Below are 23,607 nucleotides of genomic sequence, written 5' to 3'. Positions count from 1 at the left end.
TGGGCTATGGGGTCTTTTACCCCATAGGGCGTCATGTGTTTTTGTGATGTGTCTTACACAGAACCCTCAGCGCAGTAACACAGGGGTGTCATAGTGACCCCCAGTATAGACTCCATACCCTGGGACTGACTACTGTCTCCCAGGGCATGTAAAGCCACCATTGACTTTACTAGTGTTAAATTCTAAACAGAACCAGTACAAACCATCATATTGTGGACGTACTGGCTGGGGCAATTCAATTGACCTGGGGTCTGTTAGTCGAGGGGGCACGTCTCCGTCCCCCCTGATCGAGTTTTGGCTGGTGGCAGTGGATACTAGTTTTTATATTCAACTGCAAATATTTCTCTATGGGATTTTCCCATTGTTCGAGGCTACTATCTTCATTTATTTAATTACGATAGCCTCGAACATACCGCCGGTTTATTTAATTAATATTAATTCTCCAGTTGGTATTTTTTGCAAAAACTCGGTTCTAAAATGGCGTTTGTGTTCTCTTCTGTGGCTCCAACCCAAGTCGAGCCCTTTGTTCCACTTTTTTGCGGGCTTCTCCACAGAAGCCCTCCAAAGTGGTGCCACTCTGTCTGGGGTACTGAGGAGGGGTGGAGGGGGATTTAGGCACCCTGGACTGAGTTGCCTAGGCAACTCAAGTCGCACTCCGTCCTGATTGGCCCAAGTGGTGAGCCGGCCGGCTCACCACTTAGCATGTTTGAGTGACAGCTAGGCTGAGTGAATGGGGGTTTTCTGCATAAAAGCAGGGCTTTGGGGACTGGAACTTCAGAAGTCGCCACAGGACCTAAGAATCCGACGAGGGAGAAGCTGAGCCGGCCTGCCACGACGACACCACCGGTGGAGCCCTGCTGGACCGTCTCACCACTTTTCCCAAAGACAGAGGAGATCTCCCGCCGGAGAGTCTTCTTCCTTTGATTGGTGGGTATAACCAGTTTCACCGTCTTTTCGCCTTCCTGACGTATCTCGTGGCCGCCTTGCCTGTGCCAAGCACCCCGGCAACCGGGATACCACGTTTTACCACGACCGCGAATTAAAAGGTACTACCTTTAACCAGAAAACTCCGCGGCTGGTTTCTTCCCTGGCAGTGCAACGACCTTCATCTTTCCTCCAAGTCGAGATCTTCTCTTCCCCTGGACGACGACAAGACTTGCACCCACTGCCAGGAACAACTGCCACCACTGGAGGATCCTTCCCACTTAAGGTACCGTGTCCCGCCTGGCTTCCCTTGCCACCGACTGTACGGGGTAGATTTAGCACCCGGCTTTCGAACCTGGGTTAGCCTGGGACACCCTGGCTAAACTTTTCTGAGCCTCTCTAAACTCTTTTTGAACTCTCTGCAAGACTTTCTAAGCCTAGTGTAACTGTGTGATCTTGGGCGCATTTGTGCTCTGCTCTCTCTAAGAGTGGGCCCAGCCTATGGACTTTGGCACACCAGTGACTTTTGCTCTTCTGCCTTGCTAACAGTGTTCCTAAATCTTAGAGTGGTGTACCTTTCCATCTTCTGTCTTTTTCCCTCCCTTTTTCATAAACTTATTGGAGTGCCATCTATAGTTAAGCGCTCACCTCTGTATGAAAATAAGTGGTGTTTACTAAGACTTATCTGATAAGGAATAAGGGTTAGATATATTATAATATTAACTGTGTTTAGAGTGTTTTACAATAAGAGTGCTAGAGTGTTTCAAACAGTGTGTTTTTAAATAAATAATTATATACTTTGATACCAAAGCTCTGGTCAGTGTTTGTTTGTATTGTTGTATCTGAGTGCCTATTGTGTATACTTTGCATACTGCCTAACTCTTCTTGAGGGAAGTCTGACTGCTCAGCCACAGCTACCAGGTAAATCTGGGTGGTACAGACTGCTACCAAGTGGGTTTACTGCTAACACCTGTAGTCCTAAATCCCTAAGGGAACTGCACAGGTTTCTGCCTAACACTCTCCTAACCGTCTAAGCACCCACATACCAGCTATCTGCAGCACAAGCAGATTTGCTCTATCTGGCATGGCAGTTCCCTGGGAGCATGTTATGCAAACAATGAATGCGGTCACAAGGGGAAAGCACTTATTTTCCATTGCAAATCTGATTGGTGGGTATATTAAGACTTTTTATTAAAATGTCCAAGGCTCAGTACAGGTATCCCATTCCACTCATGATGCATGGCTGAAGGAACTAATGGCATATGAGGAAAGGGAAATGCATTATTGCCTGCTTCTACCTCCAAATAGCAGGTCCAAGGATATAGGGCTCATTATGAGAATGGCGGTGCAGTACAAATCGGCAGTAACGGAGTGGTGGAAGCTTCACCTCCAGCAGAAAGCTGGAGGTGAAACCCCCACTTTACAGCTGGAAAACAGCAAAATTGGCAGAATTACCACCAGCGGTTATTCCGCCGAAATCCCCATGAAGTCCTATGGACTTCAATAAATGAGGACTAGCACCACCTGTAATCCGGCGGTCAACCCGCCAGACCAAGTGGCAGTAACAGTAATTCAGTTTCACGGTATTCCAGTGGGTTTACCGCCTGAATACTGCCAAAGTTGTAACGAGGCCCAGGGACTGATGGGAGAGGCTACCTAAATGCATCTTCATCTCAGTAAGATAATACGAAGCACACAGGATAGGTCTAATAGCAGATTAGTTATAGTCACATTTTTGCAACTACCTATTCGTTCAACTTGGCGATTCAGAAGGACACAGCTGAAGTGATAACATGATACACATGGTTTGAGTTTTCTTTCTGTATAAGCTCTGGGAGTCCGGACTACTGTCAAAACAAATAACACGGATGGCTGTTGTATTATACTCTTTAAAAATATTTTTATTGTGTTTCCAACACAAAGTCCCAACATTACAAACTTTAAGGACATTTGCATATATGCTTGCATAATAATTACAAATTAAACATTTCGGTCCATCCCCTCCCCACCCCTTAACTCGAGCCCCTGTTTCTGTGTCATTATCCTACTTGTCTTCAGGCGTGTCTACTTCGGTTATCTCTTCCATGTCATCTTCACTATGGTCGGCCTGGGAGGGTCCTATCATTGAGGCCACCAATTGTCTCCATGCTATCAGGGGTCCCACCTCCTCCCCCCTGCCCCTGCTGACTGCTTCATACCAAGCAGCCATTTCTGCTTCTGCCCATTTCATCTGGTCCGCCCACCATGTCTCAATTCTGGCCCGTTGGGCTGCCTTCCAGCCCATAGCAATTCTCTGTTTGGCCAGAATGTAGGCCAGGTCTTTCATTTTACTAATATGCTTCAGGTTACGTGGTCTGGTAAAACTCCCCAGCATGCATGCCCAAGCTGACTCTACCTCAAAAGTGATTCCTTTTTCAGCGAGGCGAGCCTTCAGCTCCATCCAAAACCTCCCCACCTCCGGGCAAGCCCAAAACATGTGTAGCATCCCCGCTCCCTCCTCCCTGCACCGTGGGCATGTCTGTACTGTCGATGCTCCAAACTTGGCTATTTTTCTGGGGGTGATGTATGCCCTATGAGTGACATACAATTGGATCTGCTGAAGCCTCGCGTTTCGGGACACCTTCTTGTGATACCTTTGGGCTCTGTCCCATTGCCCATCCAGCATGGGTTCTCCCACCTCCTCCCCCCAGTCTCGCCTCAGTTGGAGCAGCTCTTTTCCCACCCTGGTCCTCAGTAGCTCATGTAGATGAGATATCTCATGCCCACCCTCCGAAATATCATATATCGTCTCGATGGTTGCATCAGGTTGTTCTGTGACCACAGCCTCCGGCCAACTTTCTCGCACCCATTTGGTGATTCTAGTTTAAGTAATATGTTGGCCTTTATGCACCCCGGTGTCCTCCACTAGTCTCTGGAAGTCCAGTGCTACCCCTTCTTGCCATATATCTCTAAGGGTTGCCAGGCCCATCGGTTCCCAATAACTACGGATCCCTTTTATCATTTGGGAGTCCTCCCCACATAGTGCCACTAGCGGCGTCTGCAAGGAGAACGGGGATGGAATTCCCGCCATTTGCCATGCCCTGCGCCATATTTTCCAGCCTACCACCAGCAATCTCGCCATTCCCAACACCTTTGGTTTAGGCAGCCACACTGTCTCTCTCAGGAAGAAGGGGGCAGGGACATTATACATAAGCCTGGCTTCAGCCGTTTCTTCTTCGGACAACCACCTGGTCACGTATTGCAGCTGTCCCGCAAAATAATATAGATAAAAATTCAGCAGATTTATACCCCCCCTGTCGCACGAGTTTTGTAGTTTCCACAGGGCCACCCTGTTCCTGGAGTTGTGCCACAAAAAGCCCCTGCACAGACTGAAGTTTAACAAAAAAACGCTTAGGGATCGCAAACGGGATGTTCGCAAAAACATGCAGCAGTCTGGGAAAGACTACCATCTTAATCAGGGCCGCTCTACCCATCATGGCCAAGGGCAGAGTGGACCAAAACCTCATGCTTTTCCTAATGCCATCAACTGCCTTTACTGTATTATGTTTGTGTTCCGTCGAATGATATATGTTGATTCCTAAATACCGGAACGTCTCAGTCTGCCAGGGTATCGGCAAGACCGGTAGGCTCGCAGGCCGGGTGCGTTTGTAACTTCCCACGGGGAACATACTCGATTTCTTGGGGTTGACTGCTATACCTGAGAGGGTGGCGTAATGTTCCATCACCTCCAAGACAAAATGTAAATTTCTTCTGGGAAGCAGAGATAGAAGAGTATATCATCGGCGTACAGTGATATGAGGTGCAAGCCTCCCGCAGTGCGGATCCCTATCTCCCCGTATTGTTGTCTGAGGCAGATTGCCAGTGGCTCCAGTGCCAGGATATACAGCAGGGGCACTAGACCAGGGGCAGCCCTGTCTAGTGCCCCTGCTGAGTTGCCATTTGTCCGAGATAGTGGCACCCATTTTGACCCTAGCAATTGGGGAGCTGTATAACATTTTGACCCACCTCAGATACCCTGGCCCCATCCCGTACTCCCCCACGGTCGCCAGCAGCCAGGGCCATATCACCGAGTCGAAGGCCTTAATGGCATCCAGCGAGACTATTGCCAGTTTGCTGGGGTACTTCTCCATTTGGTCAATAATGTGGTGGAGTCTCCTGTGATTGTCGGTTATGTTTCTGCCGAGAAGATAGCCTGTTTGGTCAGGATGTATCAATTTGCCAATGACTCTCTTGAACCTGTTCGCTAGCGCTGCTGTGAGGATTTTGCCATCCTGATTGAGCATCGATAGGGGTCTGTATGACCCACAGTCTTTATCCGGCTTTCCCGGTTTTAAAAGTGGGATGATCACCGCCTCTCGTAGGGACTCTGGCAGTCTGCCATGCTCGAACGCCTCATTTTGCATGGCCAACAGCGGGGGGAGCACCTCTTGTTTGTACATTTTATAGAATTCACTGGGGAGCCCGTCCGGCCCTGGGGCCTTGCACATGGGCAGGTGCTGAACCACTATCTCCAGTTCTTCTAGCGTGATTGGGGCGTCCAAGTCCTCTCGTTCCCGATCATCTAATTTGGGCAGGCCTATGTCCTCTAGTGTTTCCTGAATGTTATGAGCCGTCTCTTCCCCTGCGTCTCCGTAAAGACGTTTATAATATCTAAGGAACCCCTCATTGACTCCCTCTTGGGTGTCCCAGCACTGGCCCTCGTCCCCTTTAATTACCCTGATCGCTGGCCGAGGCATTTCATTTTTATATAACCATGCCAGCAGCCTACCCGGCTTGTCTCCACTCGCTTGTTGCCTCTCAAAGTACTTCTTGTAGCTCAGCTTGCACAATCTATCCCAGTACTCGCTGCTAGCCTGGTGCAGCAGCTTTATCCTGTCTGCGTCCTCCTGCTAGGTGCCCCCCTTACGCATTATGTCTTCCAGCTTCTTCTCTGTTTCCTGCAATTTCCACTCCACGCCTCCCTGGAGCCCTCTAGATTTTGAAATGGCTGCTCCTCGTATTACTACCTTAAACGCCTCCCACAAGGTTACCTCCGATTGGACACTGCGCGTGTTAATATCAAAATACTTGGTGATCGCCTCCCTCAAGTCCTCCCGGAATCCCGAGTCTTGCAGGGCCTCAGCTCTGAGCTTCCACGTTGGGATTCTTGCTTTGGGGGGCTGGTGTCGCCACTCCAGGACCAAGGGGGAGTGGTCCGATAACACTCTGGCCTTGTATTCCTCACCTGTCATCTCTCCCACCAGCTCCAAGGCGACGAAGATGTAGTCAAACCACACGTGCAAGTTATGTGGAGCTGCGTAGTGTGAGTACTGCCTATCTGTTGGGTGTAACTGTCTCCAGACATCTTCAAGTGCCATATTTCCAGTAAGGCCTGCAGTGCCTTCGCGGCTGGATGGGTCTGTCTGGTTTATTGTCTGATCTGTCCATTTTAGAATTTAATGTATAGTTAAAAGCCCCCCCCCATAACATCGTGCCACCCAATAAAGGGCCAATTTTGCCATATAGGGTCCTAAAGTAGGCCGCTGTATCCTGGTTGAGGGCATATAGATTGATAATGCTCACTTCCCTGTTTTCCAACATCCCCCTCACCACTGTCATTCTGCCCACGGGGTCTATCGTGGTCTGAAGCAGCTGGAATGGTATGTGCGGTGCCACCCAAGTGATGACCCCCCTCGCGTAGGCCGAGTATGTGGCTCCCGTGGTGCACCCTCTCCACTTTCTCTGGACCACCTCCAGCTTCTCCCTAGTGAGGTGGGGTTCCTGTAATAGCGCTATGTCAATCTTCAACCTTCTCAGGTACAACATTACTTTATTACGTTTCAAGTAACTATTAAGGCCCCTCACATTCCAGGTCACCACCCTCAGGCTATCCGAAGCCATCTATAGGCGTCCCGCCTCCCCTCCTAGTTTCTTCCTCCCACCTGATTTGACATGTTATTGGGCTTGTTTCCCTCCCACTCCCAACAATAAACCCCCCAACCCAACTGCCCTCACCCCCCTTCCCTTGCCCAACTTCCAACACTGCACACAACCCCTTCACTGCCCCCACCCAACCCAACAAGTGCCCAGCTCCATCCCTGGATCTCAGGCTCCCCTGCTTTTGGTCTAGCTTTGGAGTGCCAAATGCAGGACCCGGCAGGGTGTCACCTGTCTGCCGGTGACCCAACTGATCTATTCTCTGTGGGGATACGAGGGCTGGTTCCGTTAGGCTCATATGCCATTAACTAAGTTCCGCATGCTCACGGATCATACATGTAAATTCCACCCTATTCACACACCTCTAGCAGGCTATATCCCTTACTATATTCAAGTCCCAATGTCTTAAGCTGCGACACTATGTGCCGCCGCGGCTTGTTACTTATCTTCACCATCTTCATTCTGGATGCCCGATTCTTGGGGGCCGCTCTGCCTGTCCAGCCATTCCATTGCATCTTCCGGGGTTTCAAAAAACAAAGTCTGCTCTTGTGGAAGACCTTCAGTTTCGCCGGGTAGAGCAGCATGTATTTGTGGCCTGCTTCACGCAGCCTGCTTTCTACGGTCCCAAAGTTCATGCGTCGGCGTTGAACCTGCAAGGTGTAATCCGGGTATGCCGTTATATGTGCTGATGCTCTTTGTATTGTACCGCCCTTCCGGAAGTGCACTAGGATCCTCTCCCAGTCACGGTAATTCAGGATCTTAGCTATCATCGGTCTGGGGGGGGGGGGGGTTTCCCCGGTGGTGGCCTCCTCATCAGGGCCCTATGCATCCTTTCCACGACAAACCCCTGGGACAAAACTCCCCCGGTTATCTCCTCCAGCAACATTGATTCAATATATTCCGTGCGGTTAGGTCCTTCAGCTCCTTCAGGCAGTCCGACGATGCATATATTATTTCTTCCGGTGCGTCCTTCCGCTTCCTCCGCCCTGCTTTCCAAGTTGCCCACTCGTTGCACTAAGGCATGCAGTTCAGATTTGTGAGCTGCTCATGCCACTGTGTTCGATGCCACCTCTTTTTCTAAATCACCTGTGCGTTCCGCTAGCACTCGTATGTCTTGCCGGAGGAGGTTTACTTCTTCTTGTAATGCCCCGACTTTGAGCTCTAATGCAGTCTTCAGCTCGGTCATGGCCAATCCTAGTTTGGTTTCCCAGGCCACTTTTAAGTCGGCTATCGCAGCGAGGATCTCCTGATCTCTGCCCACAGCATCCGCACTTCCAGAGGGGGTTTTGTATTTGCTCTTAGTCCCATCTGCACCTGGTGATGCCCTGGCATACTCTTCAAGCGTGGGTTGCTTGCCCTTCGCTCTGGGCAGTTTGGTGGACATCTCTGGGTTTCAGGGCTGCTTATACGTGCCTGGCCACCCGAGGTCTTGGTCCTCGCCAGACTAGGCTGCTTATGGTGCTCGGACCCCGACAAGCGGAACCCGGGGATCTCTTATACGGCCAGCTCTGTTCCTGGAGTGGGATATGTCCTCCCACGTAGTTGTTCAAGGGCTTGTCAGTTCGCTGTGGCTGCCCGTCCAAGTCACTGCTGGTCCAGCACCAAGGGCCCACCGTCCGGTGCAAACAAATTTATTCGGGTCCGAGCACTGCCCTGGCGTGTGCTAGCACTACGCTCCGCCAAGTCAACGTTGCCCTCTGCACTTAGGTAGTGGTTGTCGAGCTCGGCACCAGGCACTCTTCGCTGCTCCCCCCTATATGCCTACTGTCCAGGCTAGGGGTTGTCTCCCTCTCCACTTTCTCAATTATGTCTGTACGTAGTTCTGACTTTTGAGGGGCATATTGACAACTATAAGTGCACTGGCCAGCTAGTTTATATGGGGACCTCACTTGCACCCAGGCGTTCCAAAACTGCTCCCACCCGGAGTCCTTTTTGTGTGAATGCAGCCGAACGTGCCTTGATCAGCTGCAGTGGATTGAATGCTCTCGGCTGCCTCCGAGCAAGATCCGGAGCTGCGGGGCGCATTTCCTCACTTCAAAGTATCCGGCCTGGATACAAATCTAGGGGCCGCTGTTTCGTTCTTCCAGCGGTCTTGCCTCCTGGCACACGTCTCACGTAGTACACTCGGCGGAGTCCATGAGGCGGAAACAATGTTGCGCTCTGGGCTGTCCCGGGTTCATTATCCTGACCGCACCGTGTTTCTGGTTGTAGGCGGCCCCCACTCGGTGCCTGCAGACTCGCGCTGACGCCCCACCTCACAAGGTCACAGCACTGCAACGCTGGTCCAGCCGCGGGCCCCCGTTCCGGGTGCCCAGTTCTTCTCCGCGTACCTCCGGTGCAATCCGTCCAGGGGCCTGACTCTTCTTTGTTCGTCGGCCGTTCAGGCGACGTCCATTTTCTTTTCGTTTGCCGCGGACCCTCGCGTTATGAAGCAGGCTCCAGTGTCTCTTCCTCGCAGGCGATCGATATTACATCACACCAGGAAGTGCTCCGCAGCTTCCCCTGCACGGACGGTTGTTTGTGGGCTGGATCTAGCGAATGTAGCACGGATAATACAGGATATTGTTCGGATCAAGCAGAGCCCTAAACGGACAGGTCCTCTTACATAGCTTCTTGGCCACGCCCCCCCCCGCTGTTGTATTATACTTAGTGGTAAAAGTTAATAGATAAAAATTTGATATAAATTGCCCACGTCCTCTCATAATTCCCCTACCGGTCTCTTTCCTTTGGACTGACTCGCCAATAGCTCTATTACCAATGCAAATAAAAGGGGAGACTGGGAACCTTTGCTTCACCCCTCACTAATTTGAATCTCTCAGGAGAGATCCCACTAACTACTGCTACCTTTGCCGATGGGTCTGAATAAAAGGTATTAATCCAACCTAACATCATACCATAGTATGTTTCAATACCACACTCAGAAAAACCTAGCTGACCTTGTCAAAAGCTTTCTCTGTGATTAGCAATTCTAGCACACAGTTGGGTCTTTCCCCCACAGAGGTCATTAAGGTTAGAGTTTTATGTATGCTGTATGCCCATTGTTTCACAGTCATGAAACGACCCCAATCTATACGGATCAGCTTGGGCAGGCCTTTTTCAAACCTGGAGGTCAAGATCCTGGTCATCATTTTCATATCTATATTCACGTCTAGAAACACTTGGGTACCGGCACATTATAAATGACTTATATAGAGGGATGGGCGGAGCTACAATCCTCTGAGTATTTCCCTTCCTTGGCAATTACTTAAATCCTTGCATCCAGGAAGGCAGGAAGGATCTGCTGCGCCCACACTATGCCACTAAAGACCCTTATCAAAAACTGGGCAAGAGCTGCTAAGAACCTTCTGTACAAAGACGCAGTTAAGTAATCTTCTTCAGTTGCCTTACCCATGTTCATACTTACTATTGTTAGTGTGGACAGCAGCAATTGTAACCATGTCATAGTGGGCGATCCATGTCACAGTGATTCACATAACAGAGATGGGGTGGAAGGAATCAAAGAATTCGGACAGAAAAGATGTTTATTACAGAGTGCTCAAGGACTTTGGTGGTAAATAGAAACAATGATGATAGATGACCAGGCTCTTTGGATCAGCAGAGTGCTTGGGTGGGTAGGAAGCCCGCCGGGACAAGGGCGGCATGTGTTGGCGTCCCGCCGGGCTCCCCAACACCAGATCTAGCTTTGTGGACTTGGCCACGCCCTCTTCCCCTCCCAGCCCGCCAGGGTTGAAGCCCGCAGGGGGACAAGGGAGGCGGGTGTTGGCGTCCCACAGGGCTCCACTACATTGGATTTTGCTTTGTGGACTTGGCCACGCCCCCTTCTGGCATTTAAACTCCCTCCCAGCCCGCCAGGGTCAAAGGGCGGCAGGTGTTGGCGTCCCGCAGGGTGTTCGCGGGCCGGGGGGGGGTGCTGCATCCGACGCACATTGCCTGCCTACCCTGCCCACACTGAATAGTGGGAGGCTGGAGTCTGAATCGAGACACTGTACGCTGTACTGAAGTCTGCTGCTGTCTGCAAAGGAGGTAACTCAGGAGATAATCCCTCCCTGGTGTCATTTCTGCTTCATTTTGGAAAATTCCCTGGGGGCCATCATGTCGAATCATCTTGTTCAAGACACTGGGGAAACCCCAGTTCCCATACCCCTTGTGTTGTACGGCCCCGAGCTTGGCCCGGGCCGAGCTGTAGGCGCCAAGAGGAAAATCAGGCTACTAAAAAGGAGCTCAATATTGGGATCCAAAGTTGCCCCAACTGCTCATGGCGCACAAGGAACCCCTTATGAGGTCATAGCACCCACAGCCTTCGGGGATGCTCACCTGCTGATCAAATAAATTATCAATTCCTCGGCAGCCAAGGAGCCTCCCATTCTTGCACCGAACTTTCCTTCTGCAGTCCCGGAGCCCCAGCCAACTACTCCTGTTGCTGTGTTGAATACTGCTTGCGTAACCCCTGTCTGCCCGCCTGCACAAACTGCACAGTCGTTACGAAGGGCTATGGAAGGCCCCACTCTGCTACAGACCACTTTGGGGTCATGGGGAGCGAGGGAGTACTTGTAGTGGACTCTGTATCTGACCATCAGCCCTGTGTTACCCCTCTTTTGTCTAGTATGCCTGGGTCTGCTTCTATTCCATCACCCAGTCCAATGGACATTGTTGCACAGAAGAGGAAGGAGGATGCTGGGATGGCCCCTTTTGTCTGTTGTAACTGCAACTTAGTCATGGCTGAGATTTCCCAGATCAAGACCTTGTTGCTGACCCTCACTGCAGCGGTGGCGGCCAGCAGAACACCTGCAGGGGACTCAACATGTAACCAGGATGAGGCAGGGGGCAACTTAAACGTATGTATTGGAGTTGATTGTGCCTGTAACTCCCCCCACCCCCTCATCCCCCACACTCTGATAAGGGTGCCTATTTATCCACGTCTGCTGCCACAGAGTTAAACTTAACATCCAGAAAGCAATCATGAATGAGGACCCATTTACCAAGCTCCCACAACCCATTCCAGTGCAAAAGGGGCTCCCGTCCCGAGGCCTCAGCTAGGTTGCCATCCTTAAGAGTATACCCCTCCTCTGCCAAGTATGGCAGACCGCTGGACAATAGAACTATATCAATGCAAATAGTTCCTAAACCACTCTCAAGGCGCCCGGAATCAAGGGAGGCACTCTTGAACAAAACCCTACACTGGTTGAGAACCACGGGGGGGTGCCCGTTTTTGACCAAGGACCATATTCTTAACTGTGTCAGAATGTCCAAATGGGGGGGAAGATGACTCTGTTGAACTAAATCTCTGTGATTATGTAGTGGCCCAGGACATATTGAAAGCCTATAAGACTCACACTGAGCACCCTATAGTGTAATTGAACTGTCTTTTTACCCCGGGGTCTTGGGCTTCCGAGATCAGTGTTGACAGGTGGAAATGCTATCCCTCTGGGGGTAGAAGGTCTAATTGGTTCTTCCGTAACCAGTCTCAACAACAGGGTTCTGCCTAAACCTGCATGACTAGCTGAGGGGCGCAGCAGGACCTAGGCCCTTTGAGATCATCTTCCCAATATTGTCTCCTTTCTTGACTGCCTCTCACTGTTGGAAATGATTTGTACTGTATATTTGCGATTGTTATGTATACTTTGATGGCTATCAGCCGATAAAGTTATGTTGATGATGATGGGTAGAAGGAGCTTATGAGAAGGGTTCAGTGGAGACTTTGTATGCCAGGAAGCAAGAGCATATTGGGAGAAAAATCCACTCCCTCCATTCCCCCCGTGGTGGGCATATGAAAATGCAGCTTTAGGGCAATTTCTACACAGGCACACAAATTAGGATCATCAACTTTTTTGCGTGCTTTGGCTGAAATGGCTGGCATTTCAGCCAATCAGAGTACAAATACATTTTGGGCCCCCAAATGTGCAGAAATGTTTGCAATTACAATCACTAAAATGCTATTGATAGATGGTTCCAAAAGCAGCAGCAGAATAACTGAGTATTTAGATCACTCATTTAGAGGAGATTTTAGGCAGAATCCGCAATTAAGATCTGCTAGAGGATATTTAATCCAGCCATACTTTAGAGAACTGTTGAAGATAAGATTTGTATATGGTAGTTACATCGCCAGCTCACTCCACTTGGAAGTGTCAATACCTCTAAAATGTACAAAATGTTATGTTAAGGTGTGTTTTTAGAACGATCTGCCACCTGAAGGTATCCTGGCTCTGAAGGGAAACATCCAGAAAGAGCTGAGAGAGAAGGAAGCATTTACTTAGGAAAGAGAAAGTTTTTGAGGGTGTCCAGTCATATTTTCGAATACAATATTTTCGAAAGTCAAAATGTCGAAAATATTTATTCGAAAATAAAAATGTCGAATTACAAAAATGTCGATTTTTTTTCAAATTAATGTTTAAATAAATAATTCATTAATAATAGTTTATTAAACATAATTTTTTAAAATAATTAAAGGTATATCCATGGTGGGTGGGGGGGATGGGAAGGAGGGGGGGGGGGGTTGGGGTAGGGATGGGTTTTTTTAATAATTAATTAATGTTTTATTAAATATATTTTTTTTAAAAATTAAAGGTATATCCATGGGGGTGTTGGGGGGGATGGGGAGGAGGGGGGTGTTGGGGTAGGGGTTTGGGATGGGGTGGTTGGGGGGGGGGACCCCCCCATAAAAAACGTTAGTATTTGTGACATTTTACATAGTTATTTTAACATTGGTTTTTCGATTTTTTTTCGACATTTTATTTTCGAATTAATGACTTTTTCTATTATATGTATGTGTATGTGTTTGACATTTTTGAATTCGCCATTTTTTTTCGCCATTTTTGTAATTCGAAATTATGTTTTCAAAATTATGACTATAAACTGTTTTTGAGTAATATCCAGAATTGACCATGATCTTGGTTCCGTCTCAGTGCTAGAGGAAGAGTATTCCAGAGCAAAGGGGCAGCAACTGAAAAAGCTTTGCCGCCAACAGACTTCTTTTTAAACCTAGGCCCAAGGTTTGCAGAGCAGAGGTTTCTAGTGGGGAAATAAAGGACGATCTCCTGTTTATGTCAGGGATGGCACTCTGTTAAGAGTGGCACAGGACACCCAGGAAGGGTTTGGGTGGTTGTGCCGAAGTAAGGTGGACTGATAAGTACACACACAGCTGAAAGTAAAGAGAAACGAAGAGTAGGCAAGTGTAGCAAGGGAATAAGGTACAACAGAATGGATTCCCTCTTGGGGTGTATGCAGATATAGGAAAAGAGTATTCCACGGACCTTAGGAAAAACTCTAGCCTTCTGCACAGTTTGCTATAACAGAGGCCCACGCTGTTTGCTCATGGCTTGGAACAACAGCTATGGTGTCTGTAATGCAGAAACCAGACAAGGGAAGGGGCACAGGTTGCCTGACGGAAACCAACACACAAGCTCTGTACAAAGGGGTCTACAAACAGTACAAGAGAAGACACTAACAGACAAATCCAGAAAAAGGAAGTTGATAAGAAAACTAGCAGAAGGAAATGAAGGGAAAGCAGTAGAGGGTTGAAAACAAGGAAGAAAGCAAGGGAGCAGCAGTCAGGAAACAGAGGGACTGCAGGACTGTAGAAGGCTGCTAGACTGGAAGCCCAGCGGACGAAGACTGTAGGTTGAAGGCAGCGGAGCGTGGTCGGCTGTAAGTCAGGAGCCTGGAAGGCAAGGGCGGAAGGTAGCAGCGGAGCGTGATCGGCTGCAAGGCAGGAGTCTGGAAGGCAAGGGCGGAAGGTAGCAGCGGAGCATGATCGGCTGCAAGGCAGGAGCCAGGAAGGCAAGGGCGGAAGGTAGCAGCTGAGCGTGATCGGCTGCAAGGCAGGAACCAGGAAGGCAAGGGCGGTAGGTAGCAGTGGAGCGTGATCGGCTGCAAGGCAGGAGCCTGGAAGGCAAGGGCGGAAGGTAGCAGCGGAGCGTGATCGGCTGCAAGGCAGGAGCCAGGAAGGGATTTGCGGAAGGTAGCAGCTGAGCGTGATCGGCTGCAAGGCAGGAACCAGGAAGGCAAGGGCGGAAGGTAGCAGCGGAGCGTGATCGGCTGAAAGGCAGGAATCTGGAAGGCAAGGGCGGAAGGTTGCAGCTGAGCATGATCGGCAAGAGCCTGGAAGGCAAGGGCGGAAGGTAGCAGCGGAGCGTGATCGGCTGCAAGGCAGGAGCCTGGAAGACAAGGGCAGAAGGTAGCAGCGGAGCGTGATCGGCTGCAAGGCAAGGGCGGAAGGTAGCAGCGGAGCGTGATCGGCTGCAAGGCAGGTGCCTGTAAGGCAAGGGACGGAAGACAGCAGCTGAGCGTGATCCGCTGCAAGGCAGGAGCCTGGAAGGCAAGGGCGAAAGGTAGCAGCGGAGCGTGATCAGCTGCAAGGCAGGAGCCTGGAATGCAAGGGCGGAAGGCAGTAGCTGAGCGTTATCGGCTGCAAGGCAGGAGCCCGGAAGGGCAAAGGCAGAGGCTGGAAAGCAGCAGAGCGTGATCGGCTGCTATGCAGAGAGCCCGGCAGGGCACTGGATCCAAAGCAGGAGTAAGGAGGAACCGCATACAAAGATCCTTAGCTCGAAGCAAAAAGGTGCTGGATGGACTCTTAATGCAAGAGACTGAGCCCCTGCAGGCAGCAGCTTTTAAACCGCCCAGCCCAGCACAGAAGCAGGCTAATTGGTCGCACCTGGATCAGCACACCTGCATACAATCTGCCTCCTCCCTCTCTGTTCCTGAGCTGGTGGAAGCAGAGCTGATCCCTAGGGCTTCTGGGGATTGTAGTTCCACAGATTACGAATAGGAATGGCCAGGAATAGATAGTTATAGCCAAGTGCATTGTGGTAAATGTAGTTTGTGGGGAAAAATCGAAAAGCACCAAAGTCTCGCAAATGGGAAACAAGGTCCAAAAAGTGAACAACTGTTGATCCAAGAGTTCTCCGCAGATAAATGAATAATAATCAGTCCATATTGATCGCCAATGAATGCGCCCATTGCGCAGGCATGACAGTTTATGCAGGGTTCGATCAGTCAAGCATAAGGCCTTAAACGTAATCTAGCGGTCAACAGGGAGCCAGGCAAGCTGGACCCGAGTAGAGGAAATGTGGGCATATTTTGGCAGGCCAGCAATGAGATGAGCTGCAGAATTTTTTAGAATTTGCAGTATCTTGATGAAATATTTAGGCTGAGCCAGGAGATCGGTGTTACAGTAATCAAGAATGCCATAATCATTTTACCATGTAAAAATATCAAAAGAAGTGGAAAAAGTATACGTGTGGCTGCTTGGGAAGGAAAATTAGGGGAGGACCTAAAAGAGGAGGTCTGGAAAAAATATACAGGATGAACTTTTCCTGGTCTGCCACAGAGAGTCTAACAAACACTGTTTTTTCTTCTAAACAGGGAATTCCTAGAAGATACTGACAAGATGCTGGAATTACAGTGGTTTTTAATGGATATTTGCATGTTTTGGGCTCAACACATTCTGGCAAAGGAATTGGTGGGGGATGTCCAACATCATAGAGGTAATCCGTTTATCATAATGTTTCTAGTAGGTTTGATGTATGATGGAGCAAACCATACCGACATCTTTTTCGTAGTTACGTTCAGTTCAGTCACTTTTTCCTACTCGAGGTGATACAACTGTGTGCATCTGGCACAAAAAGCAGGAGAAAGCACACCCCGACAATGATTTGAAGCTCATTGAGATTTACATCTCGAAAGAAAATGTCCACCTCTCTAATCACATTTAAGCTAAGGTGAGAAACAAAAGGTACAATCTTAAAATTGGCAGTCTTACGACAATACCTTACACTCCTGCTTGAATACGTTGTTATGTTACAAGTGTCAAGTTACAGTAATATGCTGGCTCTGTGCTAGAATGTAGTGCTTTTCTGATTCCCACGTACACTCTCGCCCCTTTCCAATTATAGTTTTCCTTTGCTGTATGCAAACTTTGTGTATACCCGTAGTGCTCAATAGATGAGATTTCTTGGATTACTCCTTGTCTTTGGCTAAAATATGTAGTCACTCCATCAATCTTGAATTAGGGTTTCCTTTCCTTTATTTACATACATTCTTTTAGACTACATATGCTTTCTTTGGTTCGCCAGATAGTCTGGTTTGGGTTTACCTATTGTGTTTACTTTTTGTAACCCCAATAAACAAATTTAACAGAAAAAAAGAAAGCTTTAAAAAGTCTCATTTTCGATTTCACATTTCCGATGAAATGTGAACTCCAGTACCTTTTGTTTTTTTTTTAAACTGGCCACCCCCCTGAACACACCAAATTCTCAGGACATTTCTATTTTAATTGTATTGCTCCTGGGTAGTCAAACCTTACATTTAAATATAGCAAGAAACAGCCGATATCATGCTATGCCCAATAATAGCTATCTAGGGTAATCTCAAAGATGCACCTCTCTGCCAGCAATTTGCTGTGAATGTCAGATGGTGTCACGGCTAGGCTTACTGCTTTAAAAACATCAGTGGGCATTCATCGTGCAAGCCTGGCCAATACATGATGCCATCAAGTAGTTTCAGAGGACTGTTGGCACATTGGAAGAGGCAAGGGGGTCTTATAGGACTAACATAGCACATACAGGCAGTATTTCCCGGACAACCTTAAAGGTCCATATTGGACTTTATGGGAGATCAAGGTTTTCTGTACACAAACATATAAGCACTAAATATTTAACAAATACGCAACAAATCAGTGCACACCCATTGTCATGTAATCACAACTCCTTTGTAATGGCCAGCAAACTAAATGAAGGAAAAAAGGCTTGCCGAATATGGGAATTAAGCATTTGCAGCCGATTTCCACAGTCTACTATTCGTTTGGGCCTCTCCCCTTCGCTCCACACATCCCATTATCGCAGGACTTGCTTCTCCCAAAACATATTTTTATGGTTGCCATTTGAGAAACCCCTACAACTTTTGTCATCACTCCTTCACAGAATTAAACTTGTATGGGATTCTTGCCTCCTTACCAGTTCAGCAGCTAATGTGAGACAGGGGCAGTGTTTGTTTGTCAACTTTATTTTTACTGCTTTGGCATTTTGTGCAGTTTTCAAAGCTCTGGATAGGTTTTCGGGCATTAGCTCCAAATAGATATCATTGTGCTCTGCAGAGACTCCTTCCATCTGAAACTCGTCAAAGAAATTCCCCTAAAAAAAAAAAAAGATGTTAAGGTTTATGTTGAGTTATGTCCCTGGCCACAATGACACTCCAGGTGAACAGTTAACTCATTTACTTAGTTCAGGGTTCATCAAATATAGTTCTTGAGACAAACAAGTAGTAGGGGACATAGGACACGCACCGGCATACGCTCTCAGGGCTTACATCCTTGCAACTGGCAAACCTTGAACACTCTCATGGTAAACATTCTAAGGCTTGCATTCCATCTCAAGGTTCCAGTCACTTGCACTAGATGCAGAACACAACACATCTTCCCCCTATAGGGACAACCATAACAGCAATAAAATGTGGGTGACAAGATCAACAATTAGTCCAAAATTAACTCAATAAAGTCCCACCTGAAAATCCAAAAAGGTTAGTCAAAACAATTCAGAGCACAACAGAAAATCCAGAAAGAGTTTTGACCTCGTCACCTCTTCAAAAGTCTATCAACATCAAAAATCCATCCGTGCATTAATATTGCAACAGTCCTTCTGTGGAGAAAAACATGTTAAACTACATAACTCAAGAAAAAAAAAAAGAAAACGTACCTAACACATCACTCTAATAAACTAATATATATATCACACTAGCATATCAACTGATATATCACTTCTAATATGTCACTCAACTCACTCCCTTCACTCAACATGCACTCAAGCTAAATCACTCTCACCACATCACCCACAAACAGGATCCCCAGCCATCCTATCCACGAGTACCGTCACTATCAATAGCGCACCAGCAAAACACTCATCCACCCTATCACAAATTTTGTAACTACCTTTGCTACAAAGCTAATCAGCACACACACTGACCTTTAAACTTTGTAAGTTCGCTGGTGAAGTTTGCTGTTACCACTGCGAGATGCTGCTTTATGCTGGCCGGAGTGCGTTTTCTGACAATTGGACTGCAACTTTGCTAACAAGCCATGCTGTGGCTAAGCCCCGTCTTGAACTCCCAGGAACCTACTTACCAGCTAGGCACGCGCTTTGCGTGCCCGCTTTGCAAGTTCGCTGGTGAAGTTTGCCGTTACCGCTGCAAGACGGTGCTTTATGCTGTCCGGAGTGCGTTTGCTGACAATTGGACTGCAACTTTGCTAACAAGTGAGAAACTTTGGAAAGCCTCTCTGATCTTAAGTGACTGGAAGGATTGTGCTTAAGCAACTGCTTAAACAACTACAGACTCGGCCTTAGATTGTTTCTAATATGTGTTTTTGCCATTTCAGGCCGTGCTGTGGCTAAGCCCCGCCTTGAACTCCCAGGAACCCACTTACCAGCTATGCACGCGCTTTGCACGTGCGCTTTGTAAGTTCGCTGGTGAAGTTTGCTGTTACCGCTGTTAGAGCGGTTACAGTGTGAAAAGCCGCCTTTGCGTGTGATACTCCCTTATTTTTAGAACATTGTGCTTAATGAAAGGCATAACCTACACGCTTAAATCCGGAATGCCGGCCAACATAGTAGTGACAAGAGCGTCTGTGCACCTTAAGGCCACGACACATAAGTCCTCACCCAATATTGCTCTAAAAAAAAAAAACTAGGAGGGCAACCAATTTTGACACCTGAAAGACGCAGCTCTGCCGGGGACATATGAGGGTTATGTATCCCAAGATGTGAACCGGACACGTTAACTTCTACATGTGGTGAAAACCATCCAGGGCTTTCCGACAACCCGAATTAAGAAAAGGCCAAAACATGTGCAATAGGTGAGGGTGCAATTATTTCTATTTCAGATACTATCCTTGTTAATGAAATATGTATAACCCAACAGGGGACTGAAGGGGTTGATTTGGGACCGCTAATTGATCTAACTACGCAAAATCCAACTCATGTGGGTACAATAGACCCGGAGCGGTTAACACACATGGTGGGTGGAGGAATGGACAATAACGATAAGATGTTGGCGCCCCCGAACCTTAGGGATAGGAATAAAGATAATTTCAACGATATCGGTGCCATTGCAGCTGAAGATGGTTCGACAGTGAGTGAATCACCAATCACAAACGCTAGAACCAAGGGTAATGATGGCAGTCTATATGGCTCACCAAGTTTGTTTGATCAACATATACAGGGTTCTAAAGACCTAACGTCTTCCTTTGCTTACCCGACACTGCGTGCACCTTACAAGAAAGTATCCATGAATTCAAAAAACTTGGATGGTAATGACATTGGTCATAGTATGCATACATCTCTGGTAGAAATAACACTCAATGCCATAAATACATCGATTATGTCTCTCTTTAAACTGTTTGAGTCCTTGGATGCAAAGATAATGCTCCAACCCGAACAGTTAGAGTTAATTACACAAAATCTGGACAAAATCACATGTATAGGTAATCAGATGACGGGTGATAATAAAGTAACTAAACTCACGCGGGGGGTAAAATGCAGAGATCCACTTCAGTCGGAACTATATGTAGAAGGGGAAGATAAGGTTAGAAATTCGATTCCTGTGTTGCCTGCCTTTGCTGCTATTATATGCTCAGACACATTTACAGACAAAGCTATCCCTATTATCTCTAGTAACACTGAGACAGCTCCACCAAATACACACCTGTTCACTAAAGTTAATGAGGACAAACCAGATACTAGAAAACTGGATACTGAGACCTTGGTTTACAATATGTTTGATGTACGGACTCACACAAAAGAGAAGTCCGTACCGATGACCAGTCAGAAAACAACTAAGAACCAAAAACAGGCTCCCCGTATAACGCAGTAACTGACCAACCAATTTGTAAAGCGCATTCAAATTCCCTCAAAAAGTGGACCTACAGTTGGGGGCTGTCTACGCGCCAAATACAATAATTTAAGGCGGCATAGACTGCCAGTGACTAGTGAAACAGTGAATGCGTCACAACCTGAGGACCATTCCCCGTTAAATGATTTGGTTTCCCTGCTTGATAGAAAAGGGGCAGATGAACAATCACAAAGAGCGACAACTAATATTGCAACCACAGAGATACGACTCACCCCAGTGTCAAGTATAGTTCCTTCTACCTGCCCACCGAGCAATACAGTGTTAGATGTTGCTAACCCGAGTGGTGTTGTATCCAACGATCCCCCTCTAGATATAATGAAGGACATCAGGGCGACAATACAGAGATCAGTAGATGAATATCTAAAATGGAAACAGGAGCAGGATCCCTTTACAAAAACACCCGCAGAGAAGAAAATGGTGACATTTAATTGTAACACTACCACACATCAAGATAGGCTCGCACCAAAGTATGAGTCGAGATCTGAACCAAACCAACGGTTGGGTGAAGAACGGTCGAATGTTGGATCAATGAAGAAATTAAAACATGCCCTAGATACAAACTCCTACCACAAATGTATCCTAAAATGTCGACCTACGCCTTACACAGCTTATGATTTTAACAGAAGAAGCGTGTTGACGATTTTTGGACTGGACCTCTTTTAAAAATTGGCTCATCGCCAGCACCCCTTGCATTCCGAACTACATCATCACTTCTTGTGAGACACGGAGCAGAACGGAGCTCTCTGCTCCAGCAAACTTTATGCCCCAGGCAGGCCTCTCGCTGGACTACAGGACCCTGATCCCACACGGAATCACGCTCCAGCTCCCATAGTCACTCCGGAGACACAGGTAAACCTTGTCCTTGACTTACATTAGCTGCTTGCATCAGCAGCCTTGAAAGAGCACAAAACTACCTCAGACATCAAAGTTCAAAAGCACCCCAACAGCTCCAGGTTCACCAAATCTTCCTGTCTGCCACTTGGGAATCCAATGGCCCTTTGCCCAGCGCTCCTTTAAATCTTCACAGTACCAATTAAATGAATGAGTCTCATAGACCCCCCACTGCACTTTGCAGCTCTCAACAGACCCTGCAGCCTCTGTAGCACAGTTGACCATAAGCGCCTCTTCCTTTAGCAGCACAGTACTGCACCATACAATGCTTCACTGCTTCTGCAATGCTCTTCACTGCCCTCGCAACGCTCCTTCACTGCCTCTGCAGAGCATCTTCACTGCCTCTTGCAGCGCTCCACTGCCTCTGCAGTGCCTCTACATCCATAGATGCTCTCTTTGACTTCAGTGCCTCCACAGAGCCTCTGTCTGGGCCTTTCTTGCCCCCTCTGCCTCTGTAGCGCCTCTATCTGGGCCACACTTGCCCTCACTGCGCCTGCCGCGCCTCACAGCCATCCAACACTCTTACGTGAGAGGATCACTTCTCTTAGGGGGGCGGTGGGTGTCGCTCTCTGGTGCTGTCCCCCCAGCTTCATCCTAGTCGCCAGTGTGGAGTTCTGTCCCTGGCCACAAATGACTCCGACACCCCAGATGAACAGTTAACTCATTTACTTAGTTCAGGGTTCAACAAATACAGTTCTTGAGACAAACAAGTAGTAGGGGACATAGGACACGCACCGGCATACACTCTCAGGGCTTACATCCTTGCAACTGACAAACCTGAAACACTCTCATAGGTAAACATTCTAAGCCCTGCATTCCATCTCAAGGTTCCAGCCACTTGCACTAGATGCAGAGCACAACAGTTTACTCAACATCATTTTACCACCAGACAAAAAAAAACGGAAGGCCGATATGAAATTGCTCACACAATGATGAGAATACAGTTCACAAAGGACATTTAATTTTAGGACAGAAATCTGACGACATAAAATTAAAAATCATCAGCTTGTTCATTTCATTCGTCCACTCTAGGGGGGGGGGAATGGGAGGGGGACAACAGACTCCTAACTATGAACATTACTTGCAAACACACAACCTCTGGTGTGGGCAATACTCACAGGATTCCAAATGATTCATGGGTGACTGAATGTTGGAGGGGCCTGAATATTTCCTCAAATTAGCATGAGCAACTGAGTGTACCAAACAAGGCAGCCCAAAATAATTAAGAGGGGTTCGGGGATGGTGCTCACCACTCTGCCCCCTCAGAGAAAATGTTTCAAATAATGTGTTGATGTTGAAATTGATGTAATTTGTAGTACAACCTTAAAATAAAATGGAGTAAAACCCCATAACATACGGTAACCCATAATGCAAATGCAGTACATAGCATTGTTCATGGCCAGTCACGTGAGTGCTCCAAAAAATCTAAGGGGGGAGTGTTGGTATGGGGTTGAAATGGTGCATATTAATAGCACACATTTTTTAGAAAAATGAAGCAAAAAGCCATAGAATTTACAGGTGTTTTTTAGTGTCACACATGGAAACCTCCAGAAGATTGTCAAGGAGTTCCCCCCTTCTCACCCGAGTCCGATCTTGTCTGGATTTCTTGGTCGATGCCTTCTTGCGGACGGATCGGGTCTTGAATAAGGCTGCATGAGTCTTATCTGACTCGAGCTTGCTTTTAAAGTTCCAGGATGCAACGATCCAGGAATCCGGGAAATTAAGAAAGTGCACTACTCAGCACACAAGTCCAGGAAGTAAGAAGAAAGGAAAGGGACTAGGAATGGAGTTAGTAGGGACAGAATCAGGGAAACAATACCGCGAGCTACGGAGCACACGTCTGGTCGCTACTTCGTGATAGCATTTAGACGCGCGGAGCCGCGGGTGGCGTGGTCTATTAATAGAACACGCTACGTCCAACGTGCAGAGCGAGGAAGGTGTTTCACGCTGGACGGCCATGTTGGGAGTACCACGGAGTGC

General features: G+C 47.8%; 1 protein-coding gene across 3 annotated transcripts in view; it reads right to left on the bottom strand.

The window, feature by feature from the left end:
* Positions 1–23,607, bottom strand: part of HUS1 (HUS1 checkpoint clamp component) — an 818,999-nt gene that overhangs the window by 610,293 nt on the left and 185,099 nt on the right. For all 3 annotated transcript variants that reach the window (XM_069613330.1, XM_069613331.1, XM_069613332.1), the window contains one exon: positions 17,790–17,966. In XM_069613330.1, coding sequence (XP_069469431.1) covers positions 17,790–17,966 — 177 coding nt within the window. The remainder of the gene's footprint in view (positions 1–17,789; positions 17,967–23,607) is intronic.

This window comes from Ambystoma mexicanum, chromosome 5p (assembly GCF_040938575.1).
Source record: "Ambystoma mexicanum isolate Mex_15411 chromosome 5p, UKY_AmexF1_1, whole genome shotgun sequence".
Lineage (NCBI taxonomy): Eukaryota > Metazoa > Chordata > Amphibia > Caudata > Ambystomatidae > Ambystoma > Ambystoma mexicanum.
Note: the sequence above shows the minus strand (reverse complement) of the source record. Positions and strands in the feature narration are given on the sequence as shown.